The sequence below is a fragment of the Babylonia areolata genome, chromosome 3 (genome assembly GCF_041734735.1).
Source record: "Babylonia areolata isolate BAREFJ2019XMU chromosome 3, ASM4173473v1, whole genome shotgun sequence".
Lineage (NCBI taxonomy): Eukaryota > Metazoa > Mollusca > Gastropoda > Neogastropoda > Buccinidae > Babylonia > Babylonia areolata.
In genome coordinates, this window is record NC_134878.1 from 55319489 (window position 1) to 55346069 (window position 26581).

At 40.9% G+C, this 26581-nt stretch overlaps 2 protein-coding genes across 2 annotated transcripts; both read right to left on the minus strand.

Moving 5' to 3' along the window:
* Positions 1-1008: 1008 nt before the first annotated feature.
* LOC143280128 (uncharacterized) lies at positions 1009-3770 on the minus strand. Its single transcript, XM_076584686.1, has 2 exons — positions 2596-3770; positions 1009-2076 (listed from the first exon to the last, which is right to left on the minus strand). Exons 1-2 carry the CDS (start codon positions 3074-3076, stop codon positions 1811-1813), a joined length of 747 nt encoding a protein of 248 aa, XP_076440801.1. The 5' UTR covers positions 3077-3770; the 3' UTR covers positions 1009-1810.
* A 975-nt stretch (positions 3771-4745) lies between these two features.
* LOC143280126 (ATPase ASNA1 homolog) lies at positions 4746-25724 on the minus strand. The gene is made up of 8 exons (XM_076584684.1): positions 25594-25724; positions 21209-21356; positions 18246-18300; positions 17589-17682; positions 15188-15338; positions 13497-13604; positions 7501-7701; positions 4746-6715 (listed from the first exon to the last, which is right to left on the minus strand). The coding sequence occupies exons 1-8, from the start codon at positions 25713-25715 to the stop codon at positions 6593-6595; spliced, it is 1002 nt and encodes a 333-aa protein (XP_076440799.1). The 5' UTR covers positions 25716-25724; the 3' UTR covers positions 4746-6592.
* Positions 25725-26581: the final 857 nt, after the last annotated feature.

Genomic DNA, 26581 nt, shown 5'->3' on the forward strand with positions numbered 1-26581 from the left:
AACCTATTAACTGATATTGCATGATGTCTGGATCCAAGGACAGAAACTGACAACCATGGCTCTTTAAAATCGTTTGAAATTTTCATCCAACGCAAGCAATTGTTCAAGTTTCTAACTTAATCCAGTCTGTAACTAGACATTTCACCAGTGGCTGCTGTTGTTAGGTGTCTTTCTTGATCATTTGTTCTACTTCTAATATTAGGATGCCATGATACCACGCTCCAGATGAGACCTTGCACTAGCGCTGAGTCACTTCAGTGGTGGTTTCAGTTTCAGTTTCAGTAGCTCAAGGAGGCGTCACTGCGTTCGGACAAATCCATATACGCTACACCACATCTGCCAAGCAGATGCCTGACCAGCAGCGTAACCCAACGCGCTTCGTCAGGCCTTGGTGGTGTGTTCAGTAGTGCCTGTCCCCAGTTCAAACAAGCAAAAGACATCACTCCCAAAGTCTGTACTGATGACAGCTGCTTAATTTGGGCCCCAGAATGAGTCAGCCTCCTTTTGAAATGTGGACTGCCGCAAGGCACAATGTTCCTTCAATGAATATCCCCACAAAATTAGCTGACTGGCACCAGCCCCAAAATGAGTGAGCCTCCTTTTGAAATGAAGATTGCCACAAGGCACAATGTCCTTTCAATGAAGGCCCCACACCCCACATCCCCGAAAAATTAGCTGACTGGCACAAAAGACTTTGGCATGAGAAATATGGAAATACTGCTACTGAAGACTTTGAGAGGAACTCACCGCAGGCATCTCCCTTTCTTTCTTGATGGATTTGTGGGCTGCAATTTCTTTGTTCACTCATACAGGTCTACAAATGAGTTTAAACACGCATAACTGTTTTAACCACACTGCTATGGCAGCCATACTCCTTTTTCGGAGATGCGCATGCTGAGTATGTTTGCGTTTCCACAGCCCACTAAACACTGACATAGATTACAGGATCTTTAACACATGTATTTGGTCTCCTAAATGCGTATACAAATGAAGGAGATTAAGGCCAGACACTACAGTAAAGTTCATATCAGAGGTGTTTGTTGCCTTAATTTAAAATGTATTACACTTTGAAAGTATATTTACTGGGAAGTTCAAAACTATTCTTTTTTTGGTGTTTGGACCTCCGGTTGCCATGGAAACAGTCCAAGATGGCTGCCAAACAAAACATTTTAAAAGCCTAAGGCTTTTTTTCAATTGCACTTAGCCAAAATCTGTTTCCTGATCTAGTTTAGGAATGTTAATATCTATAAAAGTACGGATAGCTTTTTGATGTAATGACAAATTTATATTTTTGAGATTTTTTTTTGGTCAACGCAGTTATATTGCACCGATTGTTCTAAATAAAATTCAAATAAAACATAACTATACATTTTGTTTCAAAATAGCAATGCGTACTTTTAAGCACCATACTTTCAAGAAGCACCATGCCAAATTTTAAGGCTCTGTGTTTATTTTTGTGGAAGTTTTAGCCATTTGAAATGTGCATAGAGTGCGAAAAACAGAAAACCCAGAAAACGGAGAAAGAAGAACAGAAACTTTACTGGCTGAGTGTTGTTTAGCACAAGTGGTAAAAGAGTACAACTTACTCACCCAGCATGTCAATCCACAGCACAGCAACCACCAGGTAAGAGAAGAAGTTGAAATTGAAGTGTTTTGTGGCCAATAATAATCCAGTTCACAGCTCACATGATGACAAATTCACAAAGAACGTGAAATGGTTTACACAGATTGGCAGACATATTCCAGTGGTCTGGCTTTCCCATACTCCTGATATGAGAGCAGTTTTGGAGAGCACAGTGGAAGGGGGTACTTACAAGCTAGTGTCCTCCTGCTTGGTAGGCATCTGGATCCCTGGCCTCCTCCTCTCGGTTGTTGAGACGTCGTAGGGTGGCGTACCATACAGTGATGTGAATCCTCTCTTTTGCCATGTTCCATCATATGAAACACTGATATTGATGACTGGATTTTCACCTTTATCCAGTGCCCCCTGCAGGTCTTCATCGGTCTCTGCATACGCCTGCTGGATTGTAGCTGCTGTGCGTTCTAAGAGTGTTGACCCTGATTCAATTTCAGCAGCTGAAAAATGCATAATGTTTGTGAGATATTTGTGCTGTGCTCACAACTATATCATTTACATAGTTTACTTTCCTTCCTCAGGTGATGAGTCTAAATATCACACACACATACACATACATAAATATATAATATTGCAATGAAACACACACACACACACACACACACACACACACACTGTGCATAATTTACACACATAACTGATATACATGCATTCACCCATTCATGAACACACACACACACACACACACACACACACACACACACACACACCACACACACACACACACAAACAAACAAACACACACACACACACACACAGACACACACACACACACACACACATGGATCATAGTCAAGACTGAACAAGCAAAACTTTGCCTGAGTGACTGATTCAGTGGTTGACAGTGTAATGTTTCACTAGTAGTTATCAGTGCAGGGATGTGTGCACACTTGTGTATTTGTACTGCACAGTTAAAGATAAAGATTTTTTTAACCATCAAAAAAACCTCACAAACATACCTGTTACTTTCTTGTCATGGGCCTGGAAAGTTTTCAAATGCATGCCTGGTATTCCCATGACAGTGCTGAAGGTTTGAAGAGCAGTGTAGCTGCCTCCCAGTTCATGGCTCAGCATGGTCATCCTGTTGTTTACTTCAAAACCTGTATTCTTTTTGTCATTGAATCCAGTTCGTGGGGATGAGAATTCGCACTTTTCATAACCACAGCCATCGCAGCACATGGCAAGCTTTGCCGCAAAACCAGCTTTCTCCCTCTCTCGCACACTGACTGACAGTCCCGTTTCTCCGCACTCTGGGCAACTCAGGTCACTCATCAGTCTGGTCAGCTGGAAAACGTGTAGCAAAGTCCAGTTCTGGTCTTCCACCTCACCATTATATGCGACAGGGTTCATGATTTCGATCTTTCTTCTCGACGCACTTTTATCAGTCTGATGTGGAAGGTGCAGGTTTCTTCGAAGCCACGCTTTCAGTCGCTGCTGCATCACATTTGGCCCATTTTGCTTTTGCAGCAGCTGTCAAGTGCAATCGTCTCTTTCCTTGCTTATGCCGAGGCATGATAAATACAGCAGATGTCTTAGCTGGCAAAATAATCAACAATTGACGAGAAAAAACACTTTCATGTCAGCATGTTGTTGTTATTGGACGGCCATTTTGGCTTCTCGACGGAGGGAGCCGAGCGTGCCCGAAGGCTGGCTGAGCCCAGCGGAATGAAATCTGATTGGCTGAAATTTCCACTGGTGTCAGTCTCATCAATGAAACTGCACAGTCATAGTACTCTATGCCCTTATTTGGGAAAACTCGGGAAAGTTCGCGCGATACAGTGTGTGTGTAAAATCGCTCGCAGTGTTTTATAGTCCGTTTCAACAACTAAAAGAACCGGGTCTGAGTATTCACAAGATGACGCTGTTTCTGTTGATATGCGATATGATAGGCTTCGGGAAATGAAAGTATACGTTGCTAAGGTGTAAAATCAACACTTTTGGACGATGTTTGAAAAATTCAGACAAAATCAACATCAGGAAGCAACTTTCATTTGCAAATATAACACCTTTTGCGACCGATTTAGTACAAAATATGAAAATGACTATAAAGATTAGATGTTGAAGAAGCAAATTATGCGAAAAAACGAAAATCGTAAAAAATCATGATTTGGTCAAAATTTCACTACCGTGTCTGGCCTTAAGGCACTTACCCACTAGCAGGTCTGTACATGTGTCGACCTGGGAGACTGGGAAAATCTCAACCAGAGACCAATACCTGGATTGAACCCCTGCTCCCCTAGTTCAGAACCCAATGATCTAACCCTTAGTCTACTGCACCCATCGCACGGTAGGAATGCATGCACCAAAGACTCACATGGACATGGACACACCACAGCTATGAAAGTCGAGAAAAACTCAGAGTGGTCATTACAAGAGCAGGGCAGTAAAGGCTGCAGACTGTGGAAAGTTTTTTTTTTTTTATTTCACTGTCAGTTGCACTCTAAACTCAAGCCACACTTCATTTCTTCTTCTACTGTGTTCACTTGTATGCACACGAGTGGGCTTTTACATGTATGACTGTTTTTACCCCGCCATGTAGGCAGCCATACTCCGTTTTCGGGGGTGTGCATGCTGGGTATGTTCTTGTTTCCATAACCCATCGAACGCTGACATGGATTACAGGATCTTTAACGTGCGTATTTGATCTTCTGCTTGCATATACACACGAAGGGGGTTCAGGCACTGGCAGGTCTGCACGTATGTTGACCTGGGAGATCGTAAAAATCTCCACCCTTTACCCACCAGGCGCCGTCACCACGATTCGAACCCAGGACCCTCAGATTGACAGTCCAACGCTTTAACCACTCGGCTATTGCGCCCGTCAAGCCACACTTCATCAGTCACCAACTACTTGACCCTATTTCACGAGTTCTTTCTCAGCTGAAGACCTCACAGACATCACTTTTGAGTAATTCCTGTTTTAAAACTGCACATTAATACCTCAGTGAGTATGATTAAGTTCTGGAAGAGCATGACACAACTTTTTCAATTATTTTTGGACCCTGGACCTTAAAAAAAAGAAAAAAAAACCAAACAAAAAAAACCCCAGATAAGCACAATCCTATGACTCAACAAATATCTTCATGAAACTTTTTTCAACATTAGATAGTTATCTTGCATTGAATGAGAAAAAAAACAACTGTTCCACCCAGTAAAAAGCCATTAATTCTTACACAGGTACCACTGAAAAGAAAGAAAAAAACCAAAAAAAAACAAATGTATAAATTAACTCGCAAACATGTGTAGCAGAATTTCCACAATACTATAATTTAGTAGCAACCGTGCCAGAACAAAAAAGATTTAAAAAAAAAAGGGGGGGGGGGGAGGGGGGGGGGGGGAGTCTCATTCATTCTATTCAGAAACTTACACACCGTTTGGCAAGTAAGAACCTTCCTTTCAAGGGACAGCAAAGAGACTTACCAATGCCTTCAATGCACACCAGCCATGAACAATAAGGAGAGTCACGTATGACTACAATGATTTTAGCCTTACTTTGAAAAGATAATACCATCACATCCCATGCTGCTATTACACATATTTCACTTCCTTTTTTTTTTCATTTTTTTTTTTCAACAATTTTTTTAATTCCCCATCTCTCACCTATCCATTCCACAAAGCTCACATTCATTCATCAACATCTTTTCTGCTGTGGTCGTCATGCAGGGCTAGCTGGAAATGGGCAGGAAAAGAGAAATGAAAAGTGTCACGGGAACATGCAATGTTGGCAATGACATGATACTGTAAAATGCATAGACTGATAGAGCCTCAAGAATATGCGCTATAGTAAACCATCTTAATAAATACATAAATAAATAAGTAAATAAATAAACATTTCTTGAGACAATAATAAAATATGTGACGGATGTCTTCACATTCTTTTTAAAGAATTGCTAAATCAATGTATTACTGATGAATTTTTTTTTTAGCCTCTATTTATTTTTTAAACTATGCAGCTCATTTTTTTTTTTCAACAAAGGGGGTCATATTTATAGATTCTGAACAAGCAAGGCAATATAAGGTTTAACAAGACAAAAATGTAGGCTATAAAAATCATAATCTGCGAAACGAAGACGACATGGAGGTGGACACATCATTTGACAGCTCAACGTGAGAACGTGAAAACAGAGAGTTACAGCCCTGATGAGACACACAACACTGACACAAGTACCTTGACCTTCACAAAGACATGTGTGAACAGAACTCACTTAAAACTGTCGCCATTTTGCTTGCGACGCGCCTTGCTTCAAGACGTATATCATGTGGATCAATTTAAGCAAAAAAGACTTTCAAATACACATTGGTCTTTTGATTAATTTCTACAGGTAAGGAAAACGTGTTCTCTCCTCAATTCATATGTAGTTATTTGTTATTATCATTACCATTGTTTTTGGGTTTGTTTTTTTTGGTGGGGGACAGGGGGGGAGTTATTTGTTATTATCGTTACCATTGTTTTTTGGGGATCTTTTTTTGGCGGGGGCACAGGGGAGTGTTCTCCTTTTTTCTTTTCTTTAAAATACTTTTTTCTTTGTGCTCTGCACATGGCATCTATTTCACTTCCATTTAATCTAAAAAAGAGAGAGAGAAAAAAAGACCAATCATCCTCCTCAAGAACACATGGAAACTGCAACTATCCTAGACAAAGTGAAACAGAATATCAGTTTTCCTTTAAAATCATGTTAAATGTCTCCTCAAAGCACCCCAATGTCACAAAAACAAAAACACACACTCTTGCCAACAAATAATCTTGGGATTGTTTCAAACACACACGCTCACACACACAAACACAACCATCAACTTCAGTCAGAATCAGAAATAAGGTCTCTGTACATCAACACAAACAAAATCCACTGTGCTCCCTACTAAGTAAAACGCCCACCCCCCCTCCTCTTGGCCACCAGACTCGTGACAATGTCTCTTACTTGCTGGCACGGGAAGAGCACACAGGCGACAGAATCATTAGTCTGGTTTGTATGGATGCAGAAGGTACTGGGAGAAGGGGAACAGCTTCTCCACCCCTCTTACTTCCTCCTCCAGCAGAGGCAGCTTGGTCACATGGAAATCTTCGTACAGGTCGTCAATCTGAAAATGCCAGTCTTTCTTTTTACTACCATCATCAACGTAAAACAACACAAGAACGCAGTTGTGTGTGCTCTTTTGAGCCAGGCAGGTCATTTGATTGCATAGCGAGACACTGTAATGAGACGTTTATTTCCATTGCTGACTGGCTGATTAATCTCTGTGAGTACATAAACATTATGCAAGTGTTGTGTTTTTAATGTGGGTGGTCGACCATGTATGTGTTTGTATATGTGAGTTCTGCGTGCGTGTGTGTGTGTGTGTACACGTGCACCCGTTCATGTGCATGTGTGCATGTGATTAGGAATGTGTGGGTGAATCTATATGTATGCAAAGATTTAGATCAGTGTGAAAATCTCTGGTGCCCCCGACCCTTGTTAGCTGAAAGTGAATGACCAGAATGTGTCAAGGGCAAAGTAAAAAAACAAAACAAAACAAAAAAACGTTATTTTCTGCATACAAAAAGGTGTAATTCGCATAACTGTCAACACAAACGCACAACAGGATATTTCTTTCAATCTATCATGGACATCGAAACACTCATGTGAAAACACACACACACACACACACACGCACACACACTCACTGGTACTGGCATGAAAAAGCCATGGCTTCACACACACTCAACCACGGACAAACAATCCTCTCCATCAACACACACACACACACATACACACACAAACACACACACACACTGCACACCACTGTACCGCCATGGAAAAGCTGTAGGCTTCATACACACTTCATACAAAATCACCTGAACAAACAGTCCTCTCCACCAACCCTACCTGATCTAAGTACTTCTTCTGTATTGTCTGGCGGGCACTGCACAGGCGGCAGGGCTTGTCACCTGGCCTCATGATGTTCAGCTGGTTGACCACAATGTTGTGGGTGTCAATGCCGTACTTGGTCAGCTCCTGAACCAGGCGTTCCGTCTCGTACAGTGACAGAAACTCTGCGATGCAGACGCACACGAAGGTGGTCTGGTCCTGAAACATTTATTGTTTGTGGTACACTGTTAGAGCCTGTCAAGAGTTCCTTTTGTTGAACTACAAAGGAAATTTTCTATCTAAAATTATGTTTAAATAACATACTTACCGTGACCCAACTAGTGCAGACTCCGGCAGGGGTCTGACATTCCTGTCCTGTGCAAACTACTATCCACCTATGCGGAGAAAATGAGAGAACTACGGCCGATAACCTCCCGGAAGTAGGTAACGTCCCCTTTGTCCCCCTGGCTAGCGCCCTCTTTTGACGGTAGCCATCTCGAAAACATTTTTTTTAGTTCAGTTCAGTTCAGTTACTCAAGGAGGCATCACTGCACGCGGACAAATCCATATACTCCACATCTGCTAAGCAGATTCCTGACCAGCAGCATAACCCAACATGCTTAGTCAGGCCTTGAGGGAAAAAGGAAAAAAAGAAAAAAGAAAAATACATAAACAACTAACTAAATAACTTCCCAAGTGGGGACATACAATTCTTAGTCTGTTGAACTGTATTTTACACAGCCTATCAAACCTGTGAAAAATATCAAAGTAATTAGTTTTTATTTATCTATTCATTTTTATTTGGCATGTCTAAAGAAGATGCTCCACTTGTGAAAGACTTGAACGTGGTAATGAAAAACAAACAATCAAACAAACAAAAAAACCCACCCAAAACAGGGTGCTACAATCAGTGCTCAGTTCAGATCTGACTGAGCGCCTAGATTTGTCTGCAGGCTGAGCAGCAGGGAAAGGGACAGGTCCTGTCTTTTAAACCAGGAAATGCAGAAAACAACTTGAAATATCACCCTGTACCAGCAGCCCAACAATTCTAACAGCTAAGGAACATCAAATTACTCTTTTAACCCATACAGCCCTACAGAGTTTACTGCCTTAGCAAGTTTCCCTGTCATACTGGGATGAGGAGGAAAAAGGCAGAAAACATACTTTAAAAATAAAAAAGGAAAAAAAAAAAAGTGGGTGGGGGGGTGGGGGGGTTCCAAAAGAAAAAGAAGTTTCTTCCTTATAATTAACAAGTGTTGACATGGTGGGAAATACTGCAGAAGTTATTCCCCTTCGCTTGTGGCTTATGCATAATAGGAATGTAGAAACCAGGATAAGGGAACCATTTTAACAAAAGGAATTTCAATGCCCAAACAATGCTCAGGCGCTGGGTTCGATGAATTCAAGCTCCCTTCCGCCCCCCTCCCCCCCAACCTTTCTTCCTTGTGAAAATGATTGCTCCACCACACCCCTGAGGACTGCTGGTACAAGGACATTTGACAAGATCAGCAACAATGCAGCTGTGTGTTGCGGTGAAGAAGCAAGCAAACAAAATACGATGCTTGGAAACAGAAACTGGGACAATGATAAAACGAGGAAGGTGACAGAATGATTAAAACGCTTTTCTGCCAATATGGTGCCCATGAAAATCTGGCTTGGAATCCCAGTCTCTCTCGCCCAATTTCTGACTGGAAAATCAAACTGAACATCTTGTTATTCAGATAAGTTTCAGTTTCAGTACCTCAAGGAGGCGTCACTGCGTTCGGACAAATCCATATACGCTACACCACATCTGCCAAGCAGATGCCTGACCAGCAGCGTAACCCAACGCGCTTAGTCAGGCCTTGAGAAAAAAACAAAAAAAACAACACAAAACAAATATATATATATATATATATATATATATATAGAGAGAGAGAGAGAGAGAGAGAACACTGAACACTGAATGGTTTAATGAATAGGCCACTGGCCCTTGTCATTGAGGGTGGTTACAAATTCATAGTCACATCAGATGAATGATTCCCTGCAAGGTCACGTAAGTTATGATCAAAAACCATATTACACAATTTGAACATGTGCACATAGTTATCCAAACTCGTGTATATGTACACATATACACAGCTATGCACATACATACATGCACATTTAAATACACACACACCTATGCACTCGCGCATATACACACACGCACACACACACACACACACACACACACACTCATGTAAGTATTGATGACATACTTAAACTATCAAATTTAACAGATACATACGACGGACTTTCAGAGCTTTCTCAAGGAACAGAGCAAGGCGGATGACCAACGTTTTACATTCTGATGCAAATAGCATTGTCAGCTTAAATTGTGATGGATAATTATAATATTTGGCAGGGATATACTGTTCTCTTAAATCCAGGTACTTTGGACATTGTAGGACAAAATGAGTTTCAGTTTCTATTTGAAATTCACAGAATGGGCAAAGCAGCTGATTTACTGACAAGTTCCTTCTGAAACGCAACTTATGGACATACAATTCAGACACACCCAGTCGCATTCTGATCAGACTGACTCTGGCTCGCAAATGATTTACTAATTGTAAGTATGGAGATAAAATAAGATCACTTTTAAATGTTCTATAGAATTGAAAACGTTCACTGTGCAGCATATCAGAAGACCACTGTGTTTTGTATTCATCAATTAGCTGATTTCTCAAGACTTTTAAAAATTCATTTTCGTTACCGACCCCTTGGTTTTCCCAGACCTCCCCAAAGCCAAATTTATATAAGAAAAAGCAGACTGATGATGCCCAAGTGTTCTTATTACTGTAATGGTAGTATAATATCCTTGGCGAAGAACAGCAGAGAGCAAGATGGGCGGAGCATTTCAAAGAAACGCTCAACCGACCAGCACCACCCGCCCCACCAGACATCCCGCCACCTACCAAGCTCCTCGACATCAACACCAACCCTCCCAGCAAGACCGAGATCGTCAAGGCCATCAAGTCCCTCAAGTCAGGAAAGGCAGCCGGCCCAGATGGAATTCCACCTGAAGCTCTGAAGGCCGACATCCAGACTTCAACTGAGATGCTGCACCCTCTCCTTTGCAAGATCTGGGAACAGGAGCGAGTGCCAAAAGACTGGAAAAGAGGACATCTTGTAAAGCTGCCAAAGAAAGGGGACCTTTCATCCTGCAACAGTTGGCGGGGAATCATGCTGTTGTCTATTCCGGGCAAGGTACTGAGCAGAATCATTCTTGAGAGACTGAAGAACGCTTTGGACAAGACACTTCGGGACGAACAAGCAGGCTTCCGACAAGATCGCTCGTGCACGGATCACATCGCAACCATGCGCATCATCATCGAGCAGTCCCTGGAGTGGCAGACCCCCCTGTACACAGTCTTTGTCGACTTTCAAAAAGCTTTTGACAGTGTCGACCGAGATGTCATCTGGAGACTGATGTACCACTATGGATTTCCACCAAAGTTTGTAACCATCATCCAGCAAATGTACGAAGACGCCACCTGTCAAGTGATCCACGACGGGAAACTGACGGAACCTTTCAGTGTGCAAACCGGCGTCCGTCAGGGTTGTTTGCTCTCACCGACCATTTTCCTGATGGTGGTTGACTGGGTCATGAGGCAGTCTACAGCAGATCGGAGGACAGGCATCCAGTGGACTTTCACTAAACAGCTGGAGGACCTAGACTTCGCAGATGACATAAGTCTTCTCTCCCACAGGCAGCAAGATGCGCAGGAGAAACTATGTCGTGTGGCAGAAGAAGCTGAGAAGACTGGACTCCAAATCAACATTGGGAAAACAGAGGTCATGAGGGTCAACAACAAGAAGCAAGATCCAGTGCAACTACACCAAGAGAACATCAAGGAGGTTGACAAGTTTGTCTACTTAGGCAGTGTTGTCAGCAAAGACGGGGGGACGGACGAAGACATACAAGAGCCGTATCAACAAAGCAAGACACGCCTTCAACACCCTTCGACCAATCTGGAGATCGACAGCCCTCTCAATCCGCAACAAGATCCGGATTTTTAACACCAACGTGAAGTCGGTTCTACTCTATGGCTCAGAGACGTGGAGAGTGACAAAGACCAGCACCCACAAGCTTCAGACATTCACCAACAGATGTCTAAGAAACATCCTGAACATCAGATGGCCAGAGGTTGTCTCCAATGAAGAACTTTGGAACATGACAAAACAGCCCCCACTGGAGACGGAAATCAAGAAACGGAAATGGGGATGGATAGGCCATACACTACGCAAGCCTGCAACAAACATCACAAGACAGGCTCTTGATTGGAACCCACAGGGGAAAAGGAAAGTTGGCCGTCCGAAGCAGACCTGGCGGAGAAGCATTGAGGCAGAGACAAGGGCGGCCGGAATGACGTGGGCCGAACTGAAGAGGACCAGCCAGAGCCGGGTGCGTTGGAGGAGTGTTGTTGCGGCCCTATGTTCCCCACGGAATCAAGAGGAATAAGAAAAAGAAGAAGAAGTATAATAGCATTTTATACGCTTTGTGTGGTAAGCGATGGGGCGGCATTTTCAAAATTTTCAACCAATACTTAATGCTCTTTAGGTATAGATTAACATACAGTGGGAACCGTCCAAGTTCTCCATATGCCATTATGTTAGGTGTTCTTAAACTAATATTCAAGAATCTTTTCAAAGCAAAAATGTGTACCTTTTCCACAGTGTCAACATTTGCAATGATTCCCCAAACCTCAGCCCCATAACTAAGTATTGGCTGGATCTGAGCATCAAAAAGTTTGAAGAATATAGTAGGTGATTTTTCTCCTAATGACCACAGCAATCTAAATATAGTAATGACTCCTTTCTTCTTTGACTTGCCATATCATTCAAACTGTGCGTGAAGGAAAGTCTGGTGGACATGATAATTCCTAAGTAATTATACATGTTAACGACTGTAAGCTTGTTCTGGCCATAAAACCACGTTTCCTTTTCGGAGATATAGCCACCATTTCTAAATATAACATTTCATTTCTCTAAGTTAACTATCAGCCCAAGTTTCTTTGCTGTGTCGAACAGAACATTTAACTGATTCTGGAGGCCTACAATCGAGTCAGAAATCAAAATAATATCATCAGCAAACATAAGAATTAGGATTTCTAATAAATCAGGAATAAGTTGAATACCATGTTTACCTTTCTGAATGACTTCTTCTGCTAATTCGTTTATAAAGAGGGAAAACAGAACTGGACTACATACTTCTCCTTGCTTTAACCCTGAAGGACACATAAATGAATCACTAAGTTCACCGCCAGCTCTAACTCTTGCTTTCACAATGTTATATATGCTTGTAATGGCTTGGTACATTTTCCCATTAATTCCCCTTTTCTTTAGAATTTTCCATAAGTTTATACGGACAACAGAATCGAAGGCTTTTCTAAAGTCGATAAAAGCAACATATAATTTTTTGTGCAGCAACAATTGCTTTTGAACCATGGCGAATAATGTAAAAACATGATCAACTGTGCTATATTTCTTTCTAAAACCGGCTTGACAGTCGTTAATGTCAATGTCATATATATATATATATATAGAGAGAGAGAGAGAGAGAGAGAGAGAGAGAGAGAGAGAGAGAGAGAAGCAATAAACTGAGGTCACATGCGCTGAAGAAATCCACTCTGAAAGGTACACAAACATATATGCATGCACTCAGGCCCCCTCAAGGCCTGACTAAGCGCGTTGGGTTACGCTGCTGGTCAGGCACCTGCTTGGCAGATGTGGTGTAGCGTATATGGATTTGTCCGAATGCAGTGACGCCTCCTTGAGCTACTGAAACTGAAACTGAAACTCAAGTCCCGACTAGAGCGCCGGGTTATGCTGCTGGTCAGGCATCTGCCAGAGTGCAGTGACGCCTCCTTGAGAACCTGAAATGAAACGATCAATCAAATCAAATCAAATCAAATCAAACAGCGCACTCGCACAACACCTACTCACAACCAAGGCCTCCCTCACTCCCTCTCTCTCTCACCGACACCACTTACAGCGTTCCTGAACTGCTCGTTGACCTGTCTGATGGTGGTCAGCATGTCATCAAACTTGGTGGACATCTGGTCAGCGTTGACGTCCTGCATCCCAAGCATGCCAGTGATCTGGGCAGAGGAAAAGCAGAAGGTTCATTTTCCAACAGCCATGAAGCAAGAGATCAGAAGATCAGATCACAGTCATACCAGGATCTTCTCACCACACAACAAACCACGACCAACCAGGCGCAACAATCAACTGAGTGAAGTGAAGACAAGCAGAAACACTACTTGGTAACAGGACAATGACAAAAAAAAAAAAAGAAAAAAAAGAAAAAAAGAAAAAAAAAAAGGCATCCAACTCAATGTGGGGCTTCTTTTGTATCTCAAAGATAAAAGCTGTGTCCTTACAACAGATGTAACACTGTCAAATAAATATCTGGGATAAACAAAATAAAAAACAGCAAAAAGAACACACACACACACACACACATTGAACATTCAAAACATATTTCAAACCCATATTTACCGTAAACATACATAAATGGCTAAACCATTTACAACTTGCCTCTCTGATTCCAGCAATGAAGTTGTCACTTTCCACATCTTTTAATTTGAAAAAAACAAACAAAAAAACTTGTTTACTTTACTGAAATGTATTATCCACCAATATCATTGTTACTTACAGTCCTTCATCTTTTTATCACTACTATTTACTACTATCAAAAACTGTTTTAAAAAACAATGATGTAAGTATTAACTACTTCTTGCAGAACTACCATACACCTTGGCTCAAAGGATTTCCTCCATCCAACTGCAGTATCATTAGTTTATACCACAAAGACATTCCAGACTGAGATATATGCAGGCGCTGTCAAGTCAAAGAAGAAATAACAGCGTGTTTACACACCATAAACTCAGTCACATTTCTTGGCAGATGTAGGACTTGTTAGAAAATTCTCCCCATGCCTGACAGTGAAATATAAATACATTACAAACTGAGCAATTATTCTGCCTAAAGAAAAAAAAATCCCAAGATTCCCATCTTGTAGCTTTTGATTTAATGTCCAGCACCTCACAGAATCTTTAAAGCACTCAAATTCTACTGAAACGGTACAGCTGCAGAATTATTTACTCTTTCCAAATGATATGGTTCAAGAAAGCATAACTGTACATGTGTGAGGGAGGTATAATCCTTTATGCATAGCATCCACAAGGAAAATGGTCTATATGGTTGTGTTTCTGCAGCACTTAGATGAAATGCACAATATTTCAATTCTAAGTTTCTTTCTTTGTCAGTTTCTCTTAACAAACATTAATATATATATATATATATATATATATATATATATATATATGCATACATATATATATAATAAACATTCCCCTTCATAGCCCCACCAAAAGTGAAGAGATCTGAAGCCTTCACAGGCCTTGGCCATTTTTCGCTGTTCCTTCCCCATGTCTATCAAAGGCCCAGGTAACAATTCCAAACTGACTACATTTTCAAAACACCACCCTGTCTTAACCATTTGGTTTAGCTGTGATGAGAAAAAAGACAAGACGTGAAGAACATACAAGTTTTGCATGTACACAGCTTGAGTGAGAGAAGGGGGGAAACGACTGGGGTTGGAGTGATGTGTGGACTGTGGCTGGGGGTGGGTGGGGTGCGGTTGGGCCGTTAGGAGAAAATGCTGACTCTCTGCACAGACCTGTGAAATAAAGGGTCCCACTTGGTTCTTCAGTCGCATGAGCTTCCCTAGGCCCTTCTCAATGACGCTGGGGAAGGACAGCAAGCGCAAGGTGTGGCCAGTGGGCGCCGTGTCAAACACCACCACGGAGAAGTTCATGTTCTTCACCAACCTGAAACCATCATCGCAGGGATGAATTAACAGTAGTAATGATAATAATGTTGATAATAATAACAACAACAACAATAATGATTAGAATTAAGTATAGCAAAAAGTGAAGGTCTTAAAGTCACAAATATCTATATTCATCCAATTGGTCGTTTGTCAGTCAAGAAGTGTAGTCATCTAACAACCTTTTATAACATTAAATTATCTGCACACGGATACCACTGATAGCTTGTGTTAACATATCATTCAAAGGAGGCTGCTAAATTTTATTCAGAGAATGATTTGCGCACAGGTTCCAACAGTTACTACAAGAATGAATATCTACTAGCACCCATCTAAATTAACTAATCGCACTGACTTGAGATACTATAATTCTGTGAGTTGAACTTACTCCCAATGTGCATGCACGTTTGAAGATTTTGCTGGTTTATGGAAACAAAGGCCAATTTCTGCCATTATTTTGAGAGAAATATTCATAGCTTTTGAAAATGGGCATAGATCCCGACTATGAGTAAATATTTTTCTGGAAAGTCGTCCTTGATCGACAGGCAGGTGGTGACGGACCTTTTCTTCCGTACTGTTCAGAATGGAAGAACGTGTCAGATCCTTTAGATCATCATCATTTTGCCAAAATATCTGGATTTGTTGGGAGTGATTATCATACTGTATATCATCACACCCGAAATGTGTTTGGCGATTTATCAAAGCCAAAAGGTTTGACACTTTGAGAGGTCTATGTTATGATCTTAAAACAATGAGATCACGATCAACGTGGCTGCTTAACCCGTAGGCTGCCTATATGACGAGATAACTCATCATCACAAGCGTGTACGCCTCGTTGCCACAATGACGAGATAACTCGTCATCGAAATATTCTGACTTTTCCCTGGTTTGCATTCAGTTCGTTGACAAAAATGCTGGTCGCTTTAGCTTGGGGAATCTTTCTAGATTCTATTCATAGCTAGAAACACCATCTATGTCATGAAGCAGTCCTTTATTTGAACGTTTTGGTTGGGTCACTGTCGCAGTGTTTTGCCTGGCTCTTTTCCTCGCTCGCTCAACAAAATGTCAGACTGATGCCGTGCTCAAGACATGCGATCATGGCGAACTACATCAACCAAGATTGCTTTCTTTAGCTGATGCTCAGAAAGAATTGAAGCACAAATTCAAAGGAGAAGACAGTGATGAACATTTACAGGACGATATGATTGAAAATAATGGGAGCAATCAAGAGAGTGGCCAAGATACGACTATCAGGGAGTGATGCCGGCTGTACAGATGTAGCAGACGACAGAAACTAACTGAATTATTAGCAGGACACAGTGTGAGCGATTTTCTTGGCATTCAGCCAATGCGGTCTGATGAGAACTGGATAAAGTGATCATGTGAGAAGGGTGAAGAGGAGGGGGGTGGAGACTGAGGGGGCGTGGCCTCACATCCATGTTATCACTTGGAGAAATCACAATGCATTCTGTATCTATCTCTTTAAAAAAAAAAATTATTGTGGTTGTTCCAGTATGATTTTGTGTGTGCAGATATCCATTTGTCCAGAAAATATGATATTTTAGTGCAGATTACCTGACTAATGTCTGTAATGAACAAGTTGAAAATGTGACAAAAAACTAAACACTGATTTCAAAACAACAGCATGTCACTAAAAATATATAAACTGGGAAAATATGTGTTTTGCATTCTTTATTCATTTACCTTTCAGAAAATATATACTTTTATGGGTCTTTCTCAAATAACAAAGAGCACAGAATTTTTTTGAAAATTTATAACCGTTTTTTGTGAAAAAACCCTGGCAAATAGATTTCACTTAAATCTTATTTTCCTGGCAGCAAAAGTGTTAAGACAGAATTGCTCCATTTCTGGCACACAACATTCCATTTGATACAAACAAATTTCTTATGGTGAGCAAAAATATGCTTTGGATTATTACAGCTATGTGCTGGTACCCCCCACCCCACCCACACCCCACCTGACCTGCCAACACCCCCTAGCCCCCCCTCCCCACATTCTGTCATTTTCAATTTTGTCGTCACACAGCAGGAATCAGACATCAGCCATAAAAGCTTTTCCTCGTGTTAATCTTGGGACTGGTGGTAAGCAGAATAGCTGGACTCAAAAACTGATGCTGATATTTAGCTTCTTAAATGGCAAGACAGATTACAATTAATACAACCACTATAACAACCACCGATGACCACACACACACACACAGAAGGAAAAAAAAATCAGAGGGGGACCTTACTTCATCACCTCCGCAAAACTCATGGCCTCATCGATTCCTGGGAACGAGCCCAGCAAGTCCTGGACTAGGTTCCGCCCCATGGTCATCATGTCAGCTGTAACAAACACTCCACACAGTCAGCTATGGAAACAGGGATGAAATCTCCTCCCACAGGGGCATGGAGGATTTAAAAAATGAGCATAAAACTAAACTGCATAAAACTGGATGACAACAACAAATAAATGAACACACATATCCTTGCACACAAGCATGCATACCCCTTCTTCACACACACACACACACATGCACAGTGAACATACATGATTAGTATAATTAATTACCAAGCTTGTTAATTTTTCAGAGTATGTTACTTGTTTGTATGGATTTCAGTAGCAGCTGCCAACTATGATTTTTTAAAAAAATTTCTCATTTGTGGTTTATAAAAGTCACTGTTTTGATGCTTTATCAATATTTCTTATTCCAAAATTAGGCAGTTCTTTACAAACATTCAGTTTATCTTTCTTAAGTCATACAATATTCAAATAGAACAAATGAATCAGCAACAACTGCCTTTATTACAAAACACTACCACTGTACCATTACCAGTGTAATTCACAATGTTAGTTCATCAAGACTACATTTCATATGAAGTTTACTGTATGGACTGTATTATTTTACCTTGTTCAAAGAATTCATCAGGCAGCTCAGAGAATCCAAGATTGGGGTCAATTTCCTGCCAAATAAATACATTTCATTATAAACATGGTTGACAGAATAATTTTTTTCTTTTTTAAGCAAGTGTGCGAAAATCATTTGTAAGAATAGATACTGCATAAATATAAATACATTTAAAAAATACATTCAACTCTTTGTAAAATTATCAATTTATCCTCATGCACAGTACAGCTTTGGTACAAAATTCAAATATTAATCATTATATCAAAATTTATATAGTATGTAATTAAAGAAAGACAATTTAATAACGTGCTGATTCAGTTCAAGTGTGGGTATGTGTGTTTGTATCACACTGTGTGCACATGTACAGGGTTTAGGTCTGGAGTCGGTCATCAGTCATGCAAATTTGAAATGACCCAATGATGTAGAAGCTATTAAGTCACTTGACTTACTCAGCAAGGGTTTATATGCATGCATGCGTCTGTGTGTGTGTGTGTGTGTGTGTGTGCGCGCACGCGCACGCGCATGCATAAGCCTATTAAGGGCATGCATGTGTGTGACACAGAGATATATATAAGATGGAGAGCCAGTGTCAGGCTCAGAGCATGTAAAACACACACACACACACACACACACACACACACACACACAACTTTATAATTTTATATTGTGGCTTCAACAGAAACAAACGCTTAATCCATTCAACCCTGGAGAGTTTACAGTCTTGGCAGGTTTTCATACCATATTAATACAGAAAAACGCTGAAAAAAAATTGTTTTCCCTCCAGATTACGTGTGAACACATCCAGAAATACTGTAAAAGTTAATTCCCTTTACAATGCAGTTTATACATATGTAGGAGCTATGTTTGGGCACAGGGCTCAGTGAGCTATCAAAAAGTGGCAAATCTCAGCAAATCTTATCTACCACCCAAATCAACTCCGAATTTAGCTGTTCTTGTCAGCTTCCACATCGAAGGAAACACACAAGCTCAGACAATGACCTGTCATGAAGATGGATTTCCCCAGAACAATTACTGCCCACTCTGTTTTTATCACAATACAGATCTGTTTCCTGACATCTGTGGCTCAGACAATGGTCTATGATGAAGATGGATTTCTCGAGAACACTCATCGCCCACTCTTTTTCTATCACAATATATATATATATATATATATATATATATATCTCATTATCTGTTTCCTGACATCTGTCTGAACACTAATGGCAATTCAAAACAGGCTATGTATTACATATCCTGTGACTAGTGTGTGTATATTGTATTTGTATTGTATTGTATTTATTGCATTGCATAGCACTGCACCGCATTGCATTGCATTGTTTTATTCTTTTGTCACAATTAAAAAGATTTCTGCATGTGAAATCTAGGCAGAGAGCAAGTTGCTTCAGTACAGTGCCACACTTTTTTCTTATTTTTTTCTGCCTGCAGATGTATTTCGTCTTCGTATCGAAGTGAATTTTTCCGCAGAATTTTAACAGGGGTAACCCTTTTGTTGTTGTGGGTTCTTTTGTGCATGCTCAGTGCATGCTACACAAGGGACCTCAGTTTATTGTCTCATCAGGATGACTAGCATCTGGGAGGGGGATGCGATGCTGGAGAGTGTAGGATTCAAACCAGTGCACTCACATTCTCTTGCATCCAAGGCAGATGCGTAACCACTGGACCACCACCCATATTTGTGTGTGCAGGTAGGAAGACAGGATTTCAGGAATGGGCGCACTTGTGCGTGCGTGCGTGCGTACATGCATGTGTGCGTGCATACATGCGTGTGTGTGTGTGTGTGTGTGTGTGTGTGTGTGAGACATGACTGTTGAATGTGTCCTGGGTAATTTTCCCAGATCCAGAATAGTGAGCAGTGCACTCATACATTGCATACAACAATTTTCAAGCAAGATATAAGCGCACCCATACAACATTGCATACAATGTATCCTCAAGCAAGATACACTTCATCTGTACCTGTCAACATCAACAAGAACAACAAAAACACAGAGAGTGGACACACACACATATATAATATACATTATATCTATCCAGACTGTTTCACTATGAGTACATCAAAAGAGTGCAATGGACAATATTGTACAAAATACACTTGTGTAGTAGTTGAGGGGGTTTGGTAGACAGCCAATAGGGGTGGGGGGGGGGGGGGGGGGTGGAGAATGCGGGATGTTTCATGACTCATTCATTTTGAAAATGACCCATTGATTTTCCGAACTCAGATCAGTGTGCTGAACCAAACCTAAATCAGTAAATGCTGTATGTACACACACACTCTGTGTGTGTGTGTGTGTGTGTGTGTGTGTGTGTGTGTGTGTGTGTGCGTGCTGTAATTTGCATGTGTGTGTTGTGTGAGAAAGAAAGACAGAGCGGGAGAGAGAGAAAAAGAGAGAGAAAGAAGAGACAGAGAGAGACAGAAAGAGGCAGACAGACACAGAGAGAGGGAGACAGACAGAGAGAGTTACCACTTCAGGACATTATATATAAAAATAATTTACAAGAAAAAACAACAAACAACTAGACCTGCAATTTGCAATCAAACTCACAACAAAGCAATCTAAACTTTAAGCTTTTAACTTGGCTGTCTGTTCAAACTGAATACAGAACTTAAAAAAAAAAGAAAATAGAAAACAAACAAATGAGACTGAAATCATCATGCCACGCATCTTTACAGACCCTCTCTCTAAATAACACTTAACTCTCTCCATACGAACGGCGAAAGAGACGACATTAACAGCATTTCTCCCCAATTACCATCATCAAAATATTGCAAGCGGAAGGCTCTTATACTGAAGAGGTGAATGTTGACAAAGAATACCACAATTCTGACGACGGAAGCTAAAGGTTGGGTCATTCAGACACCCACTGGACATCCGAGGGGTCTGTGTAGAGGAGAAGAGGACGACTGGCCGTATTGAGTGAGTTAAAAACAGCAGAATCTCTCACCATGGCATAGAGGTTGGTGAAGCCTTTGACCAGAGTGGGAACTTTGGAAAACTTCTGGTTGAAAGCATCAGACACATTGTGAGCAGGGTCAGTTGAGATGATCAGCACAGTCTCCCTCACTTTTGTCAGCTGAACTGCAAGGCTGCAGCTGTCAACAAGCAGATTGAAATGGAGTGTTACAAAGAGTGTGATACACTGGTAATAACACAACTGACTAGAGAGAGAGAGAGAGAGAGAGAGAGACTCAGAGAGTGAGAGAGAGAAATTCAGAGCTCTAGGCATAGAAAAAGAAAGAGAAAATTGCTGGAAAATTCACTTTCATTTTGTAGCTATTGCCTTTGTGATAGAAGGCTGCACTTAAATCAAAACTATGACATAGCATGGCACTGCAGATATAGTGAAAACAATGTGCACTCAACTCTCACAAAAAAACAAAACAAAAAAAAACAAAAAACAAACAAACCACCTGCAAAAGGCTTATTTGCAATATTACCAGCTGAAACTGAAAATGATACACTTTTGATAGTATTATTTAGTTTGATACCAATACTGGTGCAGGATTAAAAATAATGATAATAAAACACAAAAACAAAGAAACAAACAAGAAAAGCAAACAAAAAGCAAAACAAAAACAACAAACAAAAACAACAACAGTGTACATAGCTTGATACCAGTGACTGCATAGTTCTAAACAGAAGACTGATGACTGCTGATGGTTCTTTGTTTCAATGACAAAGCCTCTGTGCAAAGCTTGCACTGAATTTGATGCCTCAATGGTGATCCACACAAACAGTATTCATCATGATACATGATCATATTACAATTTAAATGGCTGATTTCTATGGTGGGAAATTATAGCTTTGCTACGATCTAATCTTTGACATTTTCCTACAAGAGTCCAAAAAGTTGATTGATATTTTATGTATATAAATCTATTATTTAATATTATACATAGTTAAGTCGTGCTGAATATCACAGATATTGAGATAAGCAGAAAATAAAGCAAATGGTCACTTGCCTAAGAATGAACACCAAGTGCCATGGACCAGTAAATTACTGTTACTAGTAATACTTAGTACTAATATTGTAATGTCATTCCTATCATGAGTATCTGCTTTATAATTAGGTTCTTTTACATTTTAAAATAAACACTTCAGATGGAGCAAATGTCAATCATAATGACAATGCTTCAGACAACCTGAGGAGAAATGGTGCATGGAAACACCAGTCACTGCCCTTCACAGTGTCTGCTTTCACATCATAAATGAAGAACTTTATCAGTTTGTGCTGGTCATACTCATAAAGTTCTAATGTTTTGCAACACCACCTCTTCCCTACTGTCTGCAGCAACAGAACACTTTTGATTCAACCTTTCCTTCTCCTTCCTTTTCAAAAGGTAAATCAAAGTTTTTAATTAACTAATGCTGTTGTTTGAGTTCTTTCAACTGTTGCGCATGTAGCTGTACAAAATCATCAGATCTCTTCCCACTGTTGTTGTCAGCTGTTGTTTTCGAAGGTGGTAATGATTAATTTGCTACCTAAACCATATGCTTCCCTCTCTCCAGCCTCCAATCATAATCTCTTTCAAGTTACATGTAACCCTTATTTATTTCTTCTTCTTCTTCTCCCTCAACTTGGTGAAGAGTCATTTACTGTCATTCAATGCCAAAACAGGCTGCTGCAGTAGATTAAGCCGAAGTGGAAACAGTATGTAAAATTTTGCAAATGATTCATACACTACCTTATTTCAAAGTGTTCTTATCACACACATTTCACAACCTGATGTCCGCTTCAACCTCATTCTGATACCTTAAATGAATTCATTTCCAGGGCTGAAAGCAGAGAGACCTACCCAAGCCTGAAATCTTTTTTTCTGCCCAGATGAATGCCTGAAACTATTATGCCAACTCAGTAAAACAGAGAATCAAACCTGAACACTGTCAGCATTACCATTTTGTTATTTTCTCAACACTGTAAATTACAGTGTAATTTGGGAGAGAATGATCAATGATTATGAAATCTGAGAAAATTCAAAAAGTGGACAGAAAAAGAAAGAATATTAACCAGCAAACACTGGAACACCATTACTTTCAAAGAATAGATCTGGCATCCATCTGAACATCCACAGATATATTATATGCCTTTTCTAAATTTTTATCAGAATGCAGTACCAGCATAGCATTTGTCAAAAGGGAAAACATGGGTAAAAAGGAAAACACATCAGAGCAAAACAATAGCAAGGTTTTATTTAAAGCAAAAAATAATGATAATGAACACTTCTTGTTAAGAAAACAAACAATAATACCGAAGCTATTCACACACACACACACACACACACACACACACACACACACACACACACACACACCTTTCCCATAGTTAAAAAAAAAAAAAAAAAAAAAAAATGAAGGTGTCATGTTCAGTTGTCCACAAAGACTCAAGAGCATCACTTCTTGCACAGCTGGAGCTAATGTGGGAAAAATTGCCTGAAATCTGAGTTCTTCAATATTTTTTTTCTCTTCAACTGTAAGAGCACTGTATGTGGCCAGTCTCAGGTTCTCCAGCATTGAACAGCTGAGTCATTTATTCACTGTCAACACACTGCTGTCGAAGAGTGAGGGAAGAGGGGAGAGGTTGAACTGATCCTGTCCTGCCTACACCATGCATTCTGCTCATGAAAGGGAGAAGTGGGGGTGCAGAGGAAGGAGATTGCAACTGTCATGTTTGTGGTCATTTGAGTCACTAATGGTTACCCTTTATGAACCGTTAAAGTTTAGCCCTGATGAAGTGGCAGCTGTTTTTGACAATGTGAAATCCTGGAGCACCCGTTTGTCTGCAGCAGTCTGCCAACCACAAACACAAACTTCACTACTAGTTCCGCAAAACAGTGTTCAGCCAAACTGAGCAAAACACAGCTTTCGTTTCTGTAGTTTGGTTGGCAATGGTCCTTTTTTTTTTTTTTTTTTTTTTGATGTACGATGATTTTGATCCATCATCTGACCAGGTTTCACTGTGCTAGAACAAATCACACTACACCACAACTGCTAGATATATGCCTGACAGCAGAATAACCCAATGTGCCAGTCAGCCTTGAATGCATGCATAGATCATTATATTTTGTCTGTTTGTGTACCTATCTGAGAGGATTTTTTCTAATCTTTGCAAGAGGACAACACCTCTGTTGCCACGGGTTCTTTTTCAGTGCACCAAGTGTGTGCTGCACATGGGACCTCAGCTTATCATATCATCTGGATGACAAGACACTCAGTTTGATTTTCTGGTTGAACTTGGGAGAGGGCAAGAGTGGGAACTGAACCCAGACCCTAATGGACACTGTATTGGCAAATATGTGTTTAAACCATTCTGCCACTTTCCTGTCACAATATCCGAAATGGTGAAAGCACCTTTCATTGCAAAATCAGCAGAGAGTGAGCCAACATAATGATCTCCAGTGGTTTCAGACGCATGGTAACAAGCACATGTATAGGCCACATTTGGTCAAACAAAACTGAATGTGAATACTTCCCTTGTTTTTTCAATCTGAAATTTTGCCACAGACAAAATAATGTCACTAAATAATAACCTCACAGAGAAACTGAAGACAGGGAACAAGCTAACTACCCAAAGTCATGTTTGTCTGTGCCGGATTTCCAGCACATGCCTGGCACCTTGCACCCCTACGTTTTGAACAGCAGTCTGATATTGGCTATTTTTTGCTTTTTCCATGTTCTTTCTTCTCTTCGCACAACACTGCCTACCAAGCTCACTGATGCGCTCTCCCAATCCTAAAATCAAGGGAAGTAAGCAAGACTCATCATTTGCTTGAGGAAGGACTTCAACTTTGACACAATTTAAGATTGGGTGGTGGGGGGCGGGGGGAGGAGGGGAACGCGGGGGCTGGGGCTGGGGGTGGGGGGGGGGAGGTGGAGGGCGGTGTGGTGGCGCGTGTGTGATCAAAACCAACAACAATACGACAGTCGGGTGCGACGTTCCAGTAATATGTCCAAGTCCGCAGAATTCAGAGTCTGGATCTTAGGCTTACCTACCCACCAAACCTTCCGTCTGCTGCTTCAGTCTTTCTCGGTTTTCAGTTTCTCAAGGAGGCGTCACTGCGTTCGGACAAATCCACATACACTACATCGCATTTTCTGGACTGATAGGTAGGTAGAGTTGAGTTTAACGACCTATCGGCGTGACGCCCTTAAGGTCATGGGGGTATGATGTGGTCAAGGGGTTGGTCCTGGACTGATACCTGACCAGCAGCATTTATATTATGCAAACGCGCTTAGTCAGTCTTGCAAGTTCTTTGTAACGCCTGTGTCAGCGTATAAACCAATGAGTATAAAATGATACATACTTTGAGTATACAATCGAAAATGTATTACCTTGTAGTAGTCTTTCCGACACCGCCCTTTCCACCAACAAATACCCATTTCAGCGAGGACTGGTCGACAATATTTTTAAGAGACGGTTCATATTCAACCGCAGTGTCATCGGCGGCAGCCATGATGATGAAGGGGAATAATTCTGATCGCACACGTCAGCTTCCGTTGCAGAATCTGCTTGATCTGTCTGACAACTACTCATGTCCGTGGTCTTTGTCTGTGGTTTGGTGTTCGCACAACGTTGACGTCAGTTACAGTCATTAGTTTGCATGTACGAGATGCTAAGTGTCAGCGGTTAAAAAAAGAAGAAGAAAAGTCGTCAAGCCTTTTAAATTGTCAGGCTCCGGCAGCCGGTAATGCCGGCGTACTCAGCGGCTGCTGCTACTACTTCTTCTACATAGTTTTTCTATGGCGCGATATCCAGCACTAGTGCTGCTCAAAGCGCCTTACATCATCCAGTTGACAATAAACATGCCTTAAAAACACATCAACCGCTATCTGACAATGGAAAACATCCAATGTGTTCATACGAATGAAAAAGTACACTAAAGTCACGACTGACGAGATGAATCGGATTATAAAAGCTATGAAGTAAATAAGGCTTAGATTAAAACAAAATGCATTTCATAGAACACACACACACACACACACACACACACACACACAGACTGACATAGTACACACACGCGCGCGCACACTGACTGACACACGGCTGACATATATATATATATATAGATGAGTGTCCCGCCCTTACTAGTACAGACACGCTGACATTAAATATCAACTGCACTAAAAACAAAATTGCATAAGCATTAAGATTTCTTATTTTTTACATAGAATTCTGTTCGGACATACTAACATGCCTACTACACACTCACCGACACAGCGCGTACCCGAGAGCACTGTACCCTCACTGAAACACAGTGCACGCACGCCGCACGCACATATGCACACGCACACACACATACACGCGCGCGCGCCCATTGAA